At 42.6% G+C, this 22,115-nt stretch overlaps 1 protein-coding gene across 1 annotated transcript in view; it reads right to left on the bottom strand.

Moving 5' to 3' along the window:
• The window catches only part of LOC138511072 (uncharacterized), a 1,092,277-nt gene that overhangs the window by 52,615 nt on the left and 1,017,547 nt on the right, over positions 1-22,115 (bottom strand). The window contains exon 9 of the mRNA XM_069626571.1: positions 4,489-4,559. Within this exon, the coding sequence (XP_069482672.1) occupies positions 4,489-4,559 (71 nt within the window). The remainder of the gene's footprint in view (positions 1-4,488; positions 4,560-22,115) is intronic.

Below are 22,115 nucleotides of genomic sequence, written 5' to 3'. Positions count from 1 at the left end.
TTGAGGAGTTGGTGAAAAAACTGTTAAACAGTTATGACATGGAGCAGGTCATTGTTTGTTTATTCACTAAGTTTAATAGTTGGATTATTGTATTGGAAGATACAATCGTCCTAAATACATTGAGGCTTATCCTCATGGTTATATAGTAGGAAGCTATATTCGTATCAAATTTACCTTTGTGGAAACCCTTGAAATTATGGCTGCACGAAGGGGCTTGAGTAGGTCTTCCAGAGGCTGCAGATTATGAAGTGAGTGTATGCTTGAGACCATCAAGCATTTGTTGATGTACTGTAACAGCTTGAAAGCTATACACCACCAATTTATAAAGAAATATTATGGTCCATGGAGGGATAAAATAATAGATGACCTATGGGCGGATTTTATGGCTGGAAATGAATATAATTTAATATTTTATATGGCTTTATGACTTCATAAGGGGTATCTAAAATGAATTGGACTGTTATTAGATTTTGTATTTTTCTACTCTTTGATGTTTAAATGATTGTTTGACATGTGTAATTACAATGATATTGAGTCACTCATGTTTTTAGTTCTGTATATGGTCATTTATATGGTCATTTATATGGCTATATGTATGCAGTAAAAATCTTTTTTAAAGAATATAAAGTATACCACAATGAGTTGTTTGTAAACAGTAGTACTACTAGCGTGGCATGGAATAGGTTCAATACAGATATGTTTAACATCATGTCAACAACGTACCCGAACATTACCCTATTTGAGAGGCTAACATTTTCATCCTATCAAAAGATTCTTGAAGAAGTATAACAGCAAATACCAAAATTGAATAAGCCCAGAACTCTAAATAAACATCTTTAGGACAGAGAAGCTAAGTTAAAAAAGAGATTTGCGAAGAACACTTAAAAATATGCGACCGGATGACCCTGGGCAAAAACAGTGCCTAAAAAGGGGTTATAAAATCTGGTTACGCCAGTACAAGTATCATCATCTCTTATCAGACGCCCAAAATATCTATGTAATGTTGGTGGAAAAGAACACCAGGGACCTCTTGTCTATGATAACATCTGATGATGCGCATCAAACGAATGTCCAGATCAATCCAATTTCTAAAGAAAAATGGATTGCTCATTTCAATACCATGTATACGCACAGTGTTGAGATTGCAATGCCTATTACATTTAGCACCATCCTGGTCTGGACCTTGAAGTGGGATATCGAGGAACTGGGCGAATTGATTTCCAAAAGTAGGAATTCAAGGGCATCGTGCTCCGATGACCTGAAGGGAAATATACAATTGTAGGCACATTTGGTGTATGTTATTTTTGAAATTGTCATCAGATTGAAGAAAATGGCAACATTGCACATTGCATAGCACTGATATACAAAAAGGACCTCGATTCGACCCAGCAAATTAGAGGCCAATTTCATTATTGCACATCCCTTTAAATATGTTTTCATGTTTGCTCCATGATCCCCAAATCTGCACCAAGGAGAGTTGAAGGTTGGACATCTTCTAGACAGATTTTTGCAGGGGTGTGGGGGCAGCCGCAAATGGGTTCAACCTTGGTCTCCTAAAAAAGGAAGTCAGGGACTGGTCTAAGCCATTATGTATTGCTCTTATAGACTGCTCCATGGCCTTCGATAGTGCATAGAGCAGTATGTTGTGGGTGAAGCTGGAATTATGGGCCTGCCTGGGATATTTACTTGCAATTCTTATAGCCTTAGACACTAAAACGGGTGAGTGAGTGAGACTAGATAGCTACAGTCATCGATCTGCACTAATAAAAAGCAAACGAGGATTAAAACAAGGATGCCTCTTGGCATCCCTCCTATTTAATCTTTCTATTTCAGACACTGGCAGTCCCTTTGTAACTACCCATTCCTTTCCTTCAAATGTTGACAGAACTCGTGTGAATTATTTATTATACGTAGATGGGATGGTGCTGATAGACCATACACTGATAGGCTTACAACAACAACTGTTGGACCTGTAAAAATACACAAAGGGGAATGATGTACGTATTAATGTGACAAAAACAGAGATTCTGGCATGTCGTGTAGGTAGGAAAACACTGTATGGCCATTTTAACTGGTATGCGATTAAAATGCCCTTGAAAGAGTGGATAATTTTATTTATTTGGGCTTCCATTTATTTGAGACAAAAGGCAAAAGTGAGCTTTTCAAACAAAAAGAAATCAAAAATGATTGCTATGGCAGGCCAAACCATGCTGATTCTCCCTAATCTCTGCAATTGAATATTACAACAAGAAAGTAGTACCCATCATTACCTATGGGCCCGAAACCCTGCTATTTGATCTGGAGGACAATTGGCTAAAACTAGAGGGCCTCTTCTGGAGAAGAGTCTTGAAGCTTTCACAGGGGCTACCAGCCAATGTCATAAGATATGAACTAAGGTTACACTAATTTGCAATAATGGTAATAGGGAAACATCTAAAATGCATTATTCAAATTATTTCGGCAGAGGAGGGTGCTAATTGGTGGCTCAGTGGGCCAATGAACAAGTGGGTCTCAAAATGCCAAGCTTACATTAGATATTATAACCTGAGTTTGGATCTACTGCTTACGCTGTCTGATAAAGCAAAACAAAAACTATGGGATATGGATTTGATATACATAATCCATGCGTTTTGGGATTATTGATCAAACTCAGGAATTCTACTCGATGTTAGAGCTTACAGTGTCTTCCAATGCTACCTGCAAAAATTCCCTAATCACTACTGGCACACACCATACTTACGAATGCATTTGAACCTCCTACCTACGAAGGAAACTATGGGAGGAAGAGACGGATTGAATGCATTTTGAGGACCTTTAGATTTTGTAATACAGAGGGAACTATTGATACAATTTATCATTTGTTGCTAGAATGTCATGCGATAACCTCCTGTTGAGAATTGTATTTTAAGTATTTAGTACAGGAATTTAGAGTAATTTCTCCTAGTTTAATCTGGTAATATATTCTCACTAACAGAACGAATGCGTGAAGACTAGCGGAGTCGGGTTTTCAAAAGGATTTGCTCCCAGAGGATGTTAAGAGTAGTAGTGGAAAAGGCATTTAGAGGTGATTTGGGAAATGTGGCAATGAGTTTTAGGTGATGCAGTTGGACTCATGAAATGTTATATATGTAATAATTTAAGAATAATATTGTGTTTTACATATATGTATTTTATCAAATGTCTCAGTAATCCGTTGATTCAGTAACTTTTGCAATCTTGTAGCTTTGTCATTTTTTTTTCTCCTGATAATTCTGTAATTCTGTCTTAACTTGCACTTGCACTAAGCAAACAAAAAGAAAATATGGAGGAAAATAAGCAAATGATATTTTTCTTGTGTTATGAAGCTGAGAATCGACCCCCTCAGTGGGATTTGTCTTTTGGAGACATTGAACACGTTGTTTAATTGGTTCTTTATCCCATTTTCACAAACGGAAGGTATTTATTTTCTCCTACCCACTTCCTGTTTGAGGTAGATTGCTTTATAGACCGTTGTAGATATTATTCATGTCTACCTTCTATATTGCGTATATAGATTGAATACTCCTTTTCAGTTAATTGTTGTGTTATTATGCATTTCTATTTCCTGCTGTTGACTATGTCCTTCAGTACACATTGTCAAGTTTTTGCTGTTGTTAATAGACCGTTATTGTGTTCCTTCACCTCCCTGAATCTTACGTTCCCTGGTGGCAAAAGATTAATGTCCTCTCATCTTCTATTCATCATCAACCTCATCATCATTTAGATTTATTTCAGAACACTCCCAAACAATCACACTAATAAAATAAAAACATCAGATTATGTACACATCACTGAAAATATGCTTGCTTTACAGCGCAGGATCACACACTACAGGGTTGACTTTCTAAACTCGCTGAGGCCCATTCATTGTTGCACAGTGAAACCATAGGGCAGACTAGTACAGAAGGCCATATGTTACCCTGGCATTTCATTCCAGTTTACCTTTCATGTGTATGGCGGCGTCCCCTGTTCATTTACATTAAAGAACACATGACTACGCGTGCACTCTGGGCGGCTGAGAGGTCAGTCTCAACATTTTGGTACACAACTACACCTACAATACAGTGCATAGTGGCCCAGTGTGAAATGGCATGTGGATTACACAACCTGCAGCCACAGGTGTGAATTTCAGCGGGGTGCATTGCGCCCTTGATTAATTTAATGGTCAATACACTGTAACAGGTAATTACATTATTATATCACTTAGACATGGAAGGAATCCGATGGGAAGGGTTATTCGAAATGTGATATTAATGATCTCTGAGAGCATGGCAATCTACGTTGTGTATGGTAATTACGAAAGGCATAGCAAAAAGGCAGAACATACATTGCCACCTTTAAAACACATGTCCATGTATGTAGATCATACCAAATCACGTATTATGGGCAGCTGGATCTATGCTGTGTTGGGAGCATCCACAATATTATAAACAAACATGATAAGTGCGATCTGATTTGCATTATTCTTACCTTCCGGACCTTGCCAAGTTGACGGAACGGTCCACACGTCGAGTAGGTGCCCCAAAATATAGTCTAGAAGACTGAAGGAAAATAGAGTTTTTTTTAAATATTTGACCTCTATTTTTTCGTACATACTACTATCACGTGGGTATTGATAGTAATTATGAAAGCATATTTTAATATTTTCATTTTCAGATCATGTTTTGCTGTTGACACTTAGAGATCCATTACAGCATCACTCCTTAGCTAGGGGCATATTGTAAGGACGTGCAGGTTTAGAAAATATTCTGCTGAAGCTAGTAAAATCATTTTCTACCAAGACATAGCTTTGCAAATATAAGAGAATGTGATTAGTTGACTGATCATTTGTCAGCAGTGAAATAAACAAGAGACCTCACATTCATGCAACAACATTGCATTGCAATCAGTGATGCTTAGGATGCAAAAGGTAATGGCTATGAATATAAATATTGTATATATGCACACACAACCAATGGCTGACCTATGTATATCTTTAATAACATTTTCATAGAAAGTATTCACCCTCAAGCTTTGCATCTCAAATGTCTTACTTTTTTGCAGTAACAGGAAGCGGATCATTTTTGCTAGACCCCACTCCTGTTTAACAGCAACACCCATTTCAGGTGTCTGCAAACTTTAACTTTCCAGACGGTTTGAACTATACTTCCCATGATCTCTCATCATTGACTATGATGGTTGGGGCTGATGGGGGTTCTAGTCCAAAACATCTGGAGAACCAAAGGTTGCAGGCTGGTGTCGTTTTGTGGATTGGATCTGTGGTTGCCTCCAAGCAGCTGTGGTGCTCTGGACCTTTTTGTTTTTTGTTGCCTTTCCATCTATGAGATCTTCCCTTTAACATTGATCTCCCATTTCCATTCCTTCTCTCTCCTGCTTTATTTCACCCTCTCACACGTTCCCTTCACCCCCACCCATAACATGCCAGTTTCTTATGGGCTTCTCACTGTAACAATGACACACACCTCAATTGTTGTTTGAGTTAATGGGATGCACACATTTTGTGTATATTTTACTTGCCAATTCGGCTACCTGTCTACCTTTTCCAAACCAGGCACATATTTAAGTGTGCCTAGTTATAAGGCTAGCCCTGAATGGACAGCTGGAGTGGTGGGGGCATATTTCTGCACAGGGGGTCATTTCGTGCAGTGCTGGTCCCATCCTGTCCCAATGAGCTAGCCCTGTGCAAACGTAAAGGCTGTGGCAAGGAGAGAGGGTGATGCAAATGGTACATACTGAGCAAGAATTTGTTCCATGGAGTGTTATGCTATTGAGAAGTTGCTGAGATGGATTTCTAAACTCTGACCTGGTGGGCAGAAGTTTAGGAGGCCATCCTCGGTTTAGTGAAACAGGGGAACCTTCTGGACAAGCCAGACCAATCTAGGTAGCTTGCCAGGCAGTCAAGACTGATGGGGTCATTACGACCCAGGCGGTAAGTACACCAACTTTACCACCATGGTGTAAACTATGTTTACACCATGGTGGATGGCGGATTTACCGCCCCATTCCAAGGTGAGTGGGGCGGTAAATCCCCATTTCCCATTTACCCTTCCCCATTCCCATTTTTGCCCCATAGGGCATAATGGGAGTGGGGAAGGTGCTAATTACGGCACCGTAAATTACGGTGCCGTAATTAGCACCAAGGCGGTTTAGCACCATGGATTTTAACGCCTGCTGAAAGCAGCCGTTAAAATTGGAATCAGGCGTTAAGGGTTAACAATGGCGTTAACCCTTAACGCCTGAGTTGTAATGAGGCCGTGAGTCTCAGGAGGGGTCTGAGTGATCGGGTGCCCACAATGAGCACACACTGCAACAAACCACAAATTACTCTTGGATAAGTATATATGAAAAATATCTACACATTTATTGTTGGGCGGACCAAGAGACATAAGTAACTTTAGCAATGCAAAAGCAGTTATCACACAATATCCTTATACTATACAATATATATACATTACGTTTTCTAATACAATTCAGTGATAAAATGCAGCCACCACCTGTAAAGAGAGGGTTGAATTAGCACAATAACAGCATAAGGCAATTCTTCTGAGTAGTTCCCTATCTTTCGAGTTCAGCCCTAAGAAGAGTGGAGCCTTGTGCTCAACAGTACAGTTGTACCTAAAAACGCACAATCGTGCAGGTGAAGCAAAGAACGGTTTTCTTGGGAGGGCTGTAGCAAGTCAGGAAGGGGCTTGAGGCAACGAAGAATTGGTTCCTACTATTCGAGTAGGCCCTGCCCTTGGCGGCAAAGCAGTGTTAAAATGGCGAGAATAGCTAGGGAGCGCAGGCTAACCCAGCCAAGTTCGAATACCTTTTAAGGGATACTTGTGCGTAAAATTATCAGTTGTGTGAGGTGTTAGGACTGATTTTCTATACCCTGGCCTGGTGGACAGATGTATAGAAGACCAACGTATATTGTGACAGGAACAACTCTGGGAAGCTGTAGCCAGTTTTGGTAGCAGTGACAGGCTGTCTAGGCTAAGATCTTCAGAGGTGGTGAACTTGCAAAGGGTCCACGATGACGTCACACAATGGGAATCACAGATTACACTTAGACAGGATGTATACAAATACAGTAATTTATTTATGGGCACAAACACACTATGGGAAATGACTACTAGCAAGTAGAGTTATCACACAACACTATCAAACTAAATACATATATACATTCACTTTGTCATAGGGCATAATACACATCATAAACTCCTGCAAAGGAAAGGTTAGAATAGTATTATGCACACCAGGTCCACAGAGATGATCCCTAACTAACATTGTCCAGGGCTAAATTGTCTAGGGCCTTTTGCCCAATAGTTCAGGTAAAGGTTACACAGAAGTTATGAAGCATGAATAAAATGCAGGTAGGGTCTCTGGGGTCCATTGAAGGGTTATTTTGGTTAGGGTACAAGTTACACTAATGCCCAAAAGTAGCCCCAACAGTCAGATGTCTTGCACAAGCAAGTAATGGCAAAGCCAATAATGTTAGAATGAAGCTTTATTATAAGCCCATTGACTTATAATGGGAGTATAGGGGTAGGTTAGAAGCTCTGTAACTTACCCCCATACTCCGATTCTTCACCAGACCTGGCAGGACAAAGGAAGAATGTCCAATGGTGCTTTTCCCACTGAATGTTGCAGTCCTCGATTCATAGGGGTCGCAGGTTCAAGCTGGTCTCCGTTTGGTGTCTTTCAATATTGCAAGGACTCTCGATTGATGAATGCAGCAAAACTCAATGCAGGACACCTCTCAGGACTGGACTCCGGTCAGGTAAGCTATTTTGTATGGTGGTCACCAAAGCACGTTGATGCAAAAGGACTCAGCAGCCGCGGTCAGACTTTCCCTCCTTTATCGGGTCCCCACAATGCTAGGATGCCATAATTTCGTGGAGGTCTGTCTCGTCATGCCAGCTGAGGAGCCCTCAAGTTTCAGGCCGAAATTTGGTACAGCGACACTGGCAGCACAGTAGCCCAGAAATTAAGCTGGTCAGCCACAGGACAGTTCCAGGGTTCTTCCGAAGGCTTCCTTTGGCAGCGCACCGGGCCGACGTCAGGAATGGATGGGCCTTCCGCTCCAAGGGTTGCAGCTCCTTCGCATGACTACTAAAGATCACGAACAAGTCAGGGCTCCTCCAGGACAGCAGCAGAAGTTGATTGCCAGGCCTCCTTCAGTCAGGTCTCAGGTTTCTTCAAGGGTCTCACAAAGCTGGATAGGATACTTGGCTCCTTCAGATTTCTCCAGGATCGGAGCAAGCATCCTCTTCTTATCCTAAAATCCAGGTAAGAGCTGCTGCCCTCACTAGCCAATAGCAGGACTAGCCCACACACATACCACAACAGTGGTCAATCAGGATCACTGGTGGGAACATTCATGCATACCACTCATACACACTGAAACCAGTTTGTGGATTGGGATCAGACAGTACCAGCCCACATCCTGCCAGAAAACACATGCAGCCCTCCAGTAACCCGCCATAATCTTCTGCTTTCTTGGGCACTGGAAGTCCTTATAAGGATTTTCCTGGCCTCTCAGACTAGGAAGAAGGCTAAAGAAGCAGCATTGTACAATGACAAAAAGTAGCCACAAGTGATACAAAAGTAACCAAAAGTAGTAACACAGTAACACGACTAAGCAAAACAAAGTTTCCCAGTACTGACAGCCTGAAGGACATGTCAGTTTCCTCATGACATATGAGCAGAAGCCAGTGAAGCTTAAGACTTTACTGTACAGCAAAAAGAGCAGGTCAGAATAAAAAATAAAAGCAAAATGTTTTGGCTTTCCATAAAGATGGAAGGTAAGGTTCTTTAAAGAGAAATCTTTCCTAATACATGCTGCCCCCCACATTAAGGGATAGAGGGAACTGATCCACCCTGGCTGGGTCCTCTCTTCCAGTCGGTTATCTCTGTGGGACAGCCCATCAAAATTGCTACATTTGGGATCTGGGCTATGCCCAATAGTGACGTTCAAGGCCTGCAGGCTCATGAACCACCTGAGCCACTTTGGATTCTCTCTCTTAACATCTATCAACCACTTCAGAGGCTTAGGGTGAGCATACACAGTGAAGTGAGTCCTGTGGAGGTAGGACCTCATCTTCCTAAGGCACCATACAATGGAAAAACAACTCTTCTCCACTTGGGGTCAACTGAGTTCTCCACTCATAAACTGGTAGCTGATTAGACATATAGGATGTTCCTCACCTTTGTCATTAAGCTGTGAAGGTTTTCCAACTATCCCGGTGTCATAGGCATCTGCACTACAGATAGTCTCTTCCAACCAGGTCCCCTTAAACCAGGGGCCTGACCTAAGGATTCTTTTAAGCCAGTGTATGCCTTCTCACACTCAGGGGTCCATAAGAGCTATTTAGGTCACCTATGAGTAGTGAGGGCAGTCAGAGGGACAGCTATATTGCTATAGGCTGCCACTTTGCTCCTGCATTTCCCAGTGAGGCCCAGGAAAGTCCTCACTTGGGCTTGAGTAGTGGAGTTTGCCCAGTTTCTGTACAAGCAGTACTTCACTGACTAGAGGTTGCATCTTGTCCCCACATACACCAGGTGTACGCTTGAGGAAAGCCAATGGCTCTTGTTCGATTTTACACTTGGCTGTCTTCCTGAACAAGTTGGAATGATGACGGTCCTGACACCCAGTCTCTTAAGTCAGGCCCAGTTCCTTCCAAGTGGGGGTTAAATCTGCCATGTCATCCAGACATGTTTTGCTGACATCCATGTTCCCATTCAGAACAGGAGTTAAGCTCATTTGACAGGTGTCAGTTGCAGCCACCAATCCAGAAGTCCATACACTGACGTAAGGCTCTGAAAAGGTCAAAAACGTCTGTCTCCTCAGCATAGACTGCAAGGGATATGTTGCCATACCCTGCAGAGAGATCATAACAGCAGCTGTACTTTTCAGTACAGAACTGATCCACTAAGGTGTTACCTCCTAGTGACGAGTGTGGATCTGTCTTGGGGACAGTACACAGAGCTCTAGTGTCCATACAGAATCCAAAACTGGCTTACCTGTATATCTTTCCAGTTCCTCAGATCTCACACCAGCTGTTAGAACTATCCCTTGGTTCGGAGTCACCACAATACCCAGACTCAGTGGGTTCACTCCCTCCCAGAATACAGTCTGGTTTACATCAACCTATATAAAGGGTGTCAGTGACAACAAGGGGGGAGATTGCTTCAGCAAACTCTCCAGCTCACCCTGCGTATGTGGGGTCAGGAGAGGAGACACTTGGTCACCCTCAGGGAAGCCATCAGAAGGGCTGTTTTGGCACAGGGCAAGGAGACACACAGATGTCTCTGGCTCCCACTCTATAGCCATTAGCAGGGCTCAAATTGTATCCCCCAAGATAAAATCCTCCATACCATTCCTAGGAAAGTGCATGTCAATCTGTCTAGGTTCACCAATGCCTTGGGAATAGTTTACATTGCCAAGCTGTGAAACATGGCAAGGCCCAAACCACTGACATGTGGTCAGGGATGTGCAGAGGAAGTTTGACAGGAGAAGGTCCCACCTCCTTCTCTGGGGCTCACTGAGAGCTCCAATCAAACTCACGAGAGATCTGACAGATCTCTCTCAGACAACCCTGTGGATGATAGCTCAGTGACACTTGACAGGTCACGTCACCATCCCTCCAATAGGTCTGACCACTACTGAGCACAGCAGAGGAGCTACCTCTGGGCCTGTCATACAGTAGGGTGTCAATGACTGACTTAGCAGTCATTCTCTGTTGGGTGGCATATGGGCATATGGGATCAGCAATCACCAATTGCAACCTATTGCCTGAGGTCTCCAGAATCAAAGGGCTAATACAATTAGACCTTGTCTCTGGTAGCAATGAGTTTATTTATTTATTTTATTTTGACACTTATAGAGTGCACAAAACCCTGAGGTAGCTAGGTGCTTTAACCTAAGATTACGGTTACAGTAAGTGCTTCAGGTTATAGTAAGGGGAGCGTAAGAGGTGAATTACATCATGGAACATGCAAGAGGTGCTACATCATACAACAAGTGCAATAAAAGAGTCAGTGGTGATCACCTCTGTAGGCCTGGCCCAGATTGCCGGACGGCAGCAACCAACAGATGCAAGGTCAAGTCAGAAGGCAAATACATGGTGCCTGCCCCAAGTTGCAGAGAGGCAGTAACACACAAATGCAGAGTCAAATCAAGGGAAAATACATGGTGCCGACCCCATGTTGCAGTGACGAATTTACACACAAATGCAGAGTCAAATCAAGGGCAAATACATGGTGCCTACCCCATGTTGTAAGGAGGCAACAATATGTATATGCAAGATTAATTAGGAGGCTCTTTTCAGGTAGGAGGGGTGGGAAGAGTGGAAGGAGGGGGTGGGCAAGGGCGAGCAAGGGGAAAGGGGGTCTCCACAACATCAAGTGACCTGGGGAGGGGGTGGAGGGACACACTGCATCACAGGAAACCAGGGGGGTGGGGAGACACACTGCATCACGGGCGACCAGGGAGGGCGGTGTGGGGGACACACAGCATCACAGGCGACGAGAGAGGGGGTGGGGACACACAGTGCATCACATGCAACCACGAAGTGGGTGGGGACACACACACACTGCATCACAGGCGACAAGGGAGAGGGTGGGGGGACACACTGCATCACAGGCGACCAGGGAGGGGGGTAGGGGGGACGCACTGCATTACAGGTGACCAGGGGAGTGGGGGGACACACAGCATCAAAGGCAACCAGGGAAGGGATGTGGGGGCACACACTGCATCACAGGAAGCCAGGGGGCGTGAGGGGACACACTGCATCACAGGCAAATAGGAGGGGTGGGGGGACACACTGCATCACAGGTAACCAGGGTGGTGGGGACCACACTGCATCACAGGCAACCAGGGAGGAGGCTGGGGAGACACCACATCACAGGCGACTGGGGGGGGGGCACAGAGCATACATGTAGCGGACAGGGTTGCAGACAGGGGCATTAGGATCGGGCTTTTGGGGAGGACCAGTCAAGCCTGCCGGCCAGCACATTGGCTATTAAGTGTGCAGGACCAGCCACTAGAGGAGCAGCACCAACCCTCCAGTGCTCAGAATGCAGGCCGCCATCTTGGAATGGCGGCTCGCATAGCAAAATAGATGGAAGCTAGGCAGAAAATGCAGGCGGGCGCTTTTTCGGCATGAGGATCATCTGCTTTTATCTCCTATATGTGAAGCAGTGAGCAATGGGTGAATAATGGATAGATAAGAACAGAAATGCAAGCAGGCGAGGGCATAGCTGCAGGGGACCACAGGGGCTTACCTGATGATCCAAGATGTGATGAAAGGCTTCACGGGTCACCTGCTGTAGTAGGGCGACGAATCGAGGAAGCTTGCAAAAAATGAACTCCTAAAAATGAACTCTGGAGTAATTTAATTCATGTCTCACCCTTGTCAACCTGGTGACAGTGAGCAAGACTCCTACAGTGGTTTTCCTCTGGGATCCCCATCATGGGTCAATAAGAATGTCTGTTAGACCACACAGGTGATATCCTGACACTAGGATGCATCACCAGGGGAATGTCACACACCAACTGTAGGAGGAAGGGAATCGCAACCTGAGTAACCTCAATCTCTCAAGGTTTTATCTGGTGGGCTCTGTGGGCTTACTTTGCAGTTACCCACCTTCCTTGTGAATCTTTTGCTTCACTGGAGGAGAATCCCCCCATTGGAAGCAGGCCTTTCTCCATAGGCCTAACCATGATGGTTTCCTTTTCTGTTGGCCCATACTCCTCTCTCTCCTGGGATTCTCCTCTACCTGTACACTAGGCAGCCGAGGATCCCCATAGGATTCAAGGATTTCTGGGGGTCCTTCTCCCAATCTAGGAATAGGGACTCTTCCAACTACCTCAACATATGTTGTAGATAAGGCAGGGGGAATATTCACCTTCCCTCTGTCTCTGTTTCCGACTCCTCTGGCCATGGGTTTCCCCTTAGGCCTAGGCTTCCTCTTAGGCTTGGCTAAGACAGCCTGATTCTGAGACCTAGTGCTTGAAGGATCTGGTGATGGCCTACCAGGACCTAAGTCTTGAAGTCTCAACTCACCCAGCACTCTTCTAGGAACCACTTCCCTCATATTGACAGATGCCCTGACCATTTCTCTATTCACAGCTTGAATGAAAGGTGCTACTGGAACATTAAGAGAGGGTCTACCAGCCAATTGAATATGCCCCCACAGGAACTCTGGCAAAAACCTGTGGGTTTACCATGAAGAAAGCTACATCAGTACGACTGGGCCCAGTGTTCCTAACAGTAGAGGTATTTACACCTCCTACCTGAACACTATCCCCATAAGAATGATCACTATGCAACAAGACTGGGATGGGAGCTAATGCTCCAGCACTACTTGTTTCCAAGGAATTTAGACTAACTTCAGACTCTTCCTCTGAGGGAATACAGTCTAAAGGGAAGAACACGCCTGCCATATCTTTGTCCCCATACTGAGAGAAGGCCAGCCTGGCAGAGAGGACCCCCAATGTATTACCCTTACATTGTTTATTTTTTGAATTTTTTATTTTATATAGTTAATTACAAACTTTTAAAATATTATGCATTTATAAACAGTTCTATTCCGTGCATTACAAATCTACCATAATAACTAAAATAAACATCCAATTAGACTTTATATATTTACAGATATAACTCGTCATTTACGTCATGTTATTTCTAAGCACATGGAGTGTTCACACATTATTCTTAAAGTTCACACTGGCGGCAGCCTCCTCAGTCCTTTTCTGCCAGGATAACTTGCAATTTTTCCAAATAGAATATTAAAGCAAAGGTTAATTTCTTATCAATCCCCTGTACCATCAAGTTCCACCACCGTTAAAATGTGGTCTTTTTATAATTTCAGGCCCTAAATGTGTGGTTCTTATCTCAGTGAGTCTCTTACAATATAATACCAGGTGTTTCAGTGTTTCTTTTTCAGCCCTGCAGAACCTGCAATCATCATCCAGATTCTTATTATTACTTCTTATATTCATTACAATTTTGGTTTGAAACAAGTTCAAGCAGAATTTCATAAAGATTTTCCTTTTTTTGCTGCACGGGAAGATTTGAAGGTATTTTGGAAGAGTGTTCACAGCTCTTGCTTCCGGGGCAACCTGTGCCATACACCTATGCCATACACCTATGTTGAGCTCTCTGCTCCAGGTTTTCACACCAGTCCTGATTCCATAATTTTCTTCTAACTGCATTAGGATATTTAATTAGCATGAATTGGTCGACTTGCAGTTGTTTTAGGGTAGTCACACAGTTTTGCTTCCACGTACTCAGGATTGATTCATCTAGGATATTTGCATCTGTGCGTAAGATTTGATATTGCAGTAGGTCGTCTGCTCCAAGTACTTTTCTATACACTGAAAGCATATTCCACATCACCTTTGCGTTAATCGAAGTTAAAACCAACTCATATCTAACGCAGGCAAGTGGTGTCCCTCTTGGCAGCTGTAAAATTTTGCTCCAATATTTATTTTCACACCATGACCATATTGAAGCCGGGTGTCCCAACATTGCTTCGCCACCAAAAATCAACGCTGGAAATACCTTTGCTTAATAGAATTCTATTGTCGGTTTAAAGTGAAACTCCCGTACTTTTTATTTATTACAATTCCCTGGGCTGTCAAGGATTTCTATTTCCGGCGAATTTTCTGCACCATTTCATCATCGTTAATGCTTGAGTTTATGATTACACATAGATATTGCGTCTCCATCGTGAGTTTAATCGGTTTTTCGCCATTTACCTATTTGAATTTTTCCGACGTTCTTCGTGTCGCACTAATGAGATTTTGGAGCACCAATATCTCTGTTTTTGTTGGGTTGATCACAAGACCTTTGCCTCTGTGTATTGTTTTAGTGCCGACAATTTTCTCTGTAGACCTATCTGAGTGACATTTATTAATGCTATGTCGTCAGCATGCAAGATGTATCTTTGGGGCAAAAGCTCTTATTGCCTCTAAAGAACTTCCCACGTCTGAGATAAATGTACTGAACAGAGTTGCCCCAAGCGGGCGCCCCTGTTTCACTCCTCTGGATGTTATAATTGACGGCTAAAGGGTTCCATGTTGGTCCAATCTGACTCTTATGGTGGTATTTGAATAAAGTTCTTTGATTGCAGACGCAAACTTGTTGGACATCCCAGTTTATTCTTTTTTGTCCACAGAAGCTCACGGTCAATGCTGTCGAAAGCGTGGGCTAAATCTATGAAATCTAAGTATATTTTCGTTTTTTTCCTTACAGCCTCCATTTTCAATAGATTGATTAGAAATAGATTCAATCCACACCCGACACGCTTTACAAAACCGGTTTGTCGAATATCAGCAACCCCTGACAGTTTTATCCACTCAGTTAGTTGTAGTAAAAGCTTAGTAGCAAAACCTTTTCCCACAACATCCAAAAGTGGTATCGGCCTATAATTGTTAGGGACTGTTCTTATTCCTTTTTTAAATATAGGCACGATTATTGCACTTTTCCATGAGACCGGGATCTTTTTTTCTACAATGATGTTTTTAAACAGGTTGTTGCAGAACTCAGAAAAATAAAGAAATGGGAATAGCTTACTCGAATGCGCCAACCTATTTGGTCAAATATTCACAGGTGAGTCTAAATCGTTAATTATTTTTATTAAAATAAACAAAACAAGTTCAGTGTTATTTTCACACCTTAACAATTCAATCATTGTTTCACTTTGAATTACAATGCGGGTACAGTATGATTTTCACTTCTTGCTTGTCATAAATTTCAAAAGATGGATCAGTGTTGTTTTCGCACCAAATAACAATCCTTGGCTGTATTTTCTGGCACATTAACTTATAGTTTTGTTTTGGTTCATTAACTTTTGGTTTGGTTTTCATTTTGATTATTGGTTTTTGGCTTTAATGACAATCCATTACTTTCTTTGTTTTGGTTTCTGACACATTGATTTTGTAATTCAATGTTTAGTTTTTCTATCGTAGTTCCTAACGCGACACATGTTTCCCCACTGTTATTGGCAGTGGTTCTTCAGGAGATGGAACTTTATTTCTAGCTAACAAAACCAGAATGGTGATTTCACTGAATATCCAATTGTTAATTTTTGATGATTAGAGTATCCTGTTCCTCTTATTGAGAGATTGGTTTTTCATATAGATCATACCTTATGCTACAAGTATCTATTTAGGCCATGATAAGCGTGCACAGGGTTTCCAATGCGAGTGATAAAATTGGGAAATTACTCATGCTGACAACAAAAATATATTAGACAACTGCTATCTTAGTATGCATCTTTAACAAAAATGTAGTCGCCAAGGGAGTGTTTTTTCTCAGGCTGTAATTTCTTTTATTGTTGCAGAACTCAGCCCACTCCTCAGGGTGCAATTTTAAGATTTGATTTGTAAGGCCATCAGGCCCAGGGGATCTCGATGAGCTCAACCTTCTGATGTTTTCGAGGATGTCTATTTTAGTAATAGTAAGATCCCAAGGTGTGGCTACTTTTTGTTCTTGGTATTCTCTCTCTGTACTTTTCATGAAGAGATTTGTAAAGTGATTTATCCATAGCACTTCTGTCACCATATTATTTTGGATTGCTTATTGTGGTGTTTCCAGGTTATTAATCACTTCCCAAAACATTCAGTTATTTTGTGATGACAGTGTCTTCAACATTTTCAGCATCGTTCTGCACCATGATACCTTTGTGGGAATGCAGCTAGTTCTTATAGTTTGCTTTTGCTCTATTGTTTTGTTTCATGTAATCATAAACCAGATCTTTCTGCAAGGCTCTAATGTATTTTCTGAATTCTCGTTTTTTTTCAGCACGATTTTTGCATCATAAACATGGTTCTTCCTGAAATTATTTAAGTTCCCTTCTTTCCTTTTTTCAGTATATGCTTGTAGTAGTACTGGGTATTCTATCTGGTCTATGGTTTCATCTTTTCTATTGCCAGACAGCACTTAGTCAACGTTATAATCTGTCTCTCCTCCAGTCTCAGTCGATTTCTGCCATGGGTGATATAAATACCGTGATTCCATGTCTGTTCTTTATCTGAATTTAGACCATATATGTTTATTTTGACTAGGTCATGGTCACTATGTGACATGGCTATTACGTTTAACTCTTTAACCTTTCCAACAATATTTTCTGAAGCGTAAAGGTAGTCCAAGATTGATTTGTATTTGTCACCTCGCCAGGTGGGATTTGGAGGGATATCCCCTTTAAGATTTCCATTCAGTAGTGATATTCCTCGAGCTTCCATCTCTTCTTCCCATGCAACCGTTATACGATCTTTTATTTTGTACGGTGGTGAACATGTTTGTTCCATGACATTTTGTAATTTTAAGCATTCCATTTTTAGATCACCACAAAGTATGATGTTGGCATTCTTCTCGCTGATCAGTATAGAATCTATCAGATCACCTATTGAGTCTAAAAATGTCCACTCATCTGATGCTTCATGCTGCCAATACAAATTTTTAATATGCAATTTAACGCTCTTTTCAAGCTTTTTCCTCTGGGTTCCGATCGTCACATGTTGCATATATGGAGTTGAATTTTCCACATTTATGATTCATAGCCCATGTTTTTGTTTCACCATGGTTAGTAAGCCCGCCATCGGCCTACCTTTGGTCTGTTCGATAGCTCGGTTCTAGGCAATTTCAAAGCCCTCAACTGATGGCTGAGTCAAGAGCCAGATTTCTTGTAGGCAGATAATATGTAATGTTTCTAAAGTACCCATCTGTAAGTGCTGATTTGCATTACCTTTTGGCATTATCTCTTGCATTGTGGGTTTATGGAGCTTGCTACCCAGCTCCAACTTTTTTCGTCATTCTCATCGTTTACTCTATTTTCTACAGTTCTTGGCATCCCCCCATTATTTTCTTTACGGCCAAACGTGATTTTTATCTGTTTTTTCACTTGTGTCCTTGCGTCTTCACGACAACCATGGTCACCACCTTCCTCGTCGCAGTTCACTACTGCTCTAGAATGATTTATTTGTTTTGTGATCAATCTTCTGTGTGGGCTACAATCATCACTTCTTTTGGACTGATGATTTTCTTTCCGATGATTTGATATCACATTCACTGTTTCAAGTGTAGAATCTCCCCAAGGATCAGTTATGTTAAAGCCAAAGGAATATAGGTCAGGAATGCTTTCAACTATAATATCTCTCATAGCTCTTGAGCAATTGTGTAATAAAACTCGGTCTGCCGTTGAATCTTGTATGAGTTCCACAGTTTTTATATCATTCGTTGTTATGCATCTCAGTTGCGGAATATGGTTTAGAAGTTGTGGAACGTTATAGCTGTTCAGAATTAATCCATCCCCAGACTGGAAAGCCATTTCAAGCAGGAGACAGAAATTTGAAGTTATATTCTGCTTCCTCTTAGCTGATTGATTTGCACTTTTTAATGGCAGTCTCTTGTCCTCTCCATTCTTCTCTGCTGTCAACATTTCTTGATTTATCTTTTTCTTTGATTTTAGATAGGCCCTTAGCCATCAACATTTCTTCCGTTATCAAAAATCTACTTCCTGGTCATGAATCGAATAATTTTGCCTTTAGGTGTTCCAAGCCTTCAGAAGATTTAGCGATAGCCGGCGCCCATCTTTCATAAAGCGTCAACATTTTTTTTTTTATTGGTCCTATTTCAGGTTCATGTACTTGGATGCTCCGTTTATTTTCTTTTTCTGGCGTAATGACCATTGTGCACGTTCTTGTTTGGATACATTTTACATTCTGTGCAGTCTGGGATTCGCTGTTACTGTGCCAGTCCAGTATCAAATTCTCCTCAGCGTCCTCTTCTTCATCCTATGTTAAGTCCACAATGTTTGTCTCATATGTAGACAGATTTGCTAACTCTTCCATCACTTGGTCAAAATCATTTTCATTGTTTCCTGGCTGATCAAGTGTATTTTTTTAGTTTTCCTGTAATTTCTCTGGCTCTTCTACACCGGCTGGAATGTTAACTGCCTGAGAACTTGCTCTCGGATTATTCGGTGCCGTTTGAATTGTTACGTTTAGAGATTTTATGTTCCGTAAGAATTTACAGGAGATCCTAGAATTAACATTTTTCTTGTTAGGCATGTTTTTTATTTGTTTAGATGGGAGATGTGTTTTCACATCCTTCTTCATCGTTGTCTCTCTTTTTGTTTTGTCAAAAATGGCAAACGTGTCATTTTTTATCTATTATGATCACAGGGTTAGTTTCTGACGGGGGAGCGGTTTTTCTGTAACACCCTCTGCATTTGATGAAGTTGATGGGCAGGCAAGTTCAACCTCCTCCTCAGTATTTCTCTTCATCGTCTGTGCCATGTTGATGGGTAAAGACACGGCTTCAGAGGGGCCAGACAAATGTCTGCTCGCATTCTTTTAAATATTTGACATGCAAGTAACACTGTTTGTCAGCACCGAGTTGATACTTTCGAGGCACTTTGCTTTCTCTCTTTCATTGACTATTGGTAAAATGATAGGTCTCTCCCATTCCTTGATTAGTTCATGTTTGGCCAAACTCTCTGTGCTTCGCTCGCTGATTATAGGAACCCTTTCTCCATTAAGCGATTACTGTTTTTTAAAAATTATCAACGCCTCTCTTGCCACTTCTGCCAATAGGCATTTGTCTTCAGCATTGTTCTTTAGTTGGCCTTTTACTTGAGTGGCAAGGGCTTTGTTGTTCTTGTGTCATTCAGTGCTTGGGTTCTTACATCCACATCCTGTAATAATATTTCCATGTTTATTATTTTTGAGTTGACCAGAGCCATCAAGGTGTTTTGATCTTTAAGGCTCTCATTGAAGTGTTCATAAAGCTTTATCAAAGGAGCGACAGTAATTGTTTAACGTTGAGATTATATTCGGTCTGAGTTGGTTAATCACTTGTTCCACCAATTCAAAACATTCCAACTGAGGCTCTGCAGAAGCTCGTAAAGATTGTTGATTCGTCATGATTCGTCACCCCTCTCGCCCCCCCGCACTTTTCTTTTTCCCCCTTCCCTTGCACTTGCGCGATCTGAATGGCACCTGGCCTAGTAAGTTCACTGTCTGTCTTCCCTTTGTTCCCCCTCCCTTGCCTCATCGCGCCATGAAACACCTGTGTGTAGGCGCGTTATAAATGTCATATCATATCATATCATGTTGTTTTGCCGTCTTACTTTTGGGAATTCTCTTTCAACAATAGATGAATCGGAATCTGATGAGCCGTCTTCACTTGCCTCAGAGTCAGATGCGGGACACCTTCGAACTACACTCCCACCATTCCTGTTTTTGCTCATTTTTTGGTGTGGCATATTTCACTTTCTTAGAATGGCGTTGGTTGATTCTTTTATGTACTGCAAGCAAACCACAAAAGTACTCGGACTAGTACTTGAAGCAAGACTTCTGCGTTTATTAGGACGGCAAGATTGCTGTGAGCCACATTGCTCCAGTTCAGCAGTTTCTGCAAGTTTCAAGTTTTTGAGGTCTTCAATTTCTTTAGAACGGAATGAGGTTTTGTTGTATTTTCTGTGCATACAAGTGTCTTGGCCAGCGCCAAAGCACCAGTCAACTTAGCATCGATTTTTATTAGGTATTTTATTAGTTTGTCCGCTACAAAAAGCGAATTCCGCCTTTCCTTGTGCGTGTTACTTTGTGTTTGTAAGCACGCCGCCAATGGGTCATAACCCTCATTTGACTCTGACCCAAGTGTCGTGTCTCTTGCTTCAAGGAAGACTTCTTCATCCAATGTCTGTTGTGAATTATTATAAAGGATCCCTGTTTTGTTGTTAACAGGGTCAGTCACAGTGCGTGGCTCTGCCTCTTGACTGCTTTGAGGATGATTGTGGTGATCGTTAAGCAGTGAGGCACTTACGTTTGCTTTCTTTTTTCTGTTCAGCCCAGTCACCTTGTTATCACGTTCCACCACACGCCAAGCAAGCACCCGGAGGGAAGGGAGTACTGCATGTTGTTTAATGTTTTCCGTCACTCCCTTCCCTGTGTGCTGATTGCCGTTTATTTTTTCTGGATATTCTTGCTGTTCGTGCAGCTTGAGGGGGATACCGCCCACCGCCACACTCGAACATACGAGTTGAAGCTCACTAATGTTTGTAGCATACGCAGCCCCCCACTACATGTCTGTGTTGCGTACCACACGGAACTCGGGTCCACACGACATCGATGTGCATGGGCCAGGATGGGCGGTCACGTCCCATGTCTCCAACAGTCACAGTTCGGTGGGGGCGTCTGCCTGCCCGAACGCCTGACCCTCCACGGCATTTTTTCAGCGCGCCGCATATATGGTAAGCAAAGCTGGTGCCTGGGAAGCAGAGGGAGCGGGGGGGTGCAGGAGGGCAGGGGAAAACAGGAAAGCAGGCGGCAGTAAGCTACTGTGCGCTTCAGGCTGAGTACATAACGCAGGTCTATTGTTTGAAGGAGTGTTCATGAGGCTGCACCCAGCTCCTGCTGGTGCCAATTGGAAACGCTGCAGCCCCGCTCGAGTCAGGGGAAACGTTGCTGAGGGCGACATCAGATTCGGGTCAATTTTCGCTGCACACACCGAACACAAGGAACACTCCCAGACACTCTGCGACGCTCCACGTCAGAGTGGGGCTATTAAGCAGTTCCTCCTCCTCCTTAGTAATGAAAGTGGAAAAGGTGCTCAGTACAACACAGGTCCAGCAGCAAAGAAACAGAGTTTTGGACACAAGGAACACTCCCAGAAACTCCACCCTTACATTTGGGGTCCCCCTTCCTGTGGTCACTTGTTCCACAAGTGTAACAGGTCCTACTGGAACTTGACACATAGGCAGGCTTAGAGAAACCACTCACATGCTTGGGAGGGTTAGTCCCATTACCCTCACCTGATTCTGGTGAATTCCACTTACTAAACTTTTTGTGGGCCTTCTTGGACATTTTATTATCAGGACCCATTTTTTTATTAGTACCCCCACCCTCTTTCTCTTTCTGCTTCTTTCCCTTCTCCTGCTTACCTGAAGCAGGCTTGTCCTTATGGGACACTCTATGTGATATCCATAAATCAGCCGCCATGGCTCGCCTCTTTGGATTTAACTCCTTTGAGTCAACCAAATGTTGCTTAAACTCTGGGGAACAAGAGGCTAAAATATGTTCCAGCATGTCCAAATTGATCAGGCCC

Source organism: Ambystoma mexicanum, chromosome 6p (genome assembly GCF_040938575.1).
Source record: "Ambystoma mexicanum isolate Mex_15411 chromosome 6p, UKY_AmexF1_1, whole genome shotgun sequence".
NCBI lineage: Eukaryota > Metazoa > Chordata > Amphibia > Caudata > Ambystomatidae > Ambystoma > Ambystoma mexicanum.
This window is presented reverse-complemented; position numbering and strand designations above follow the sequence as displayed.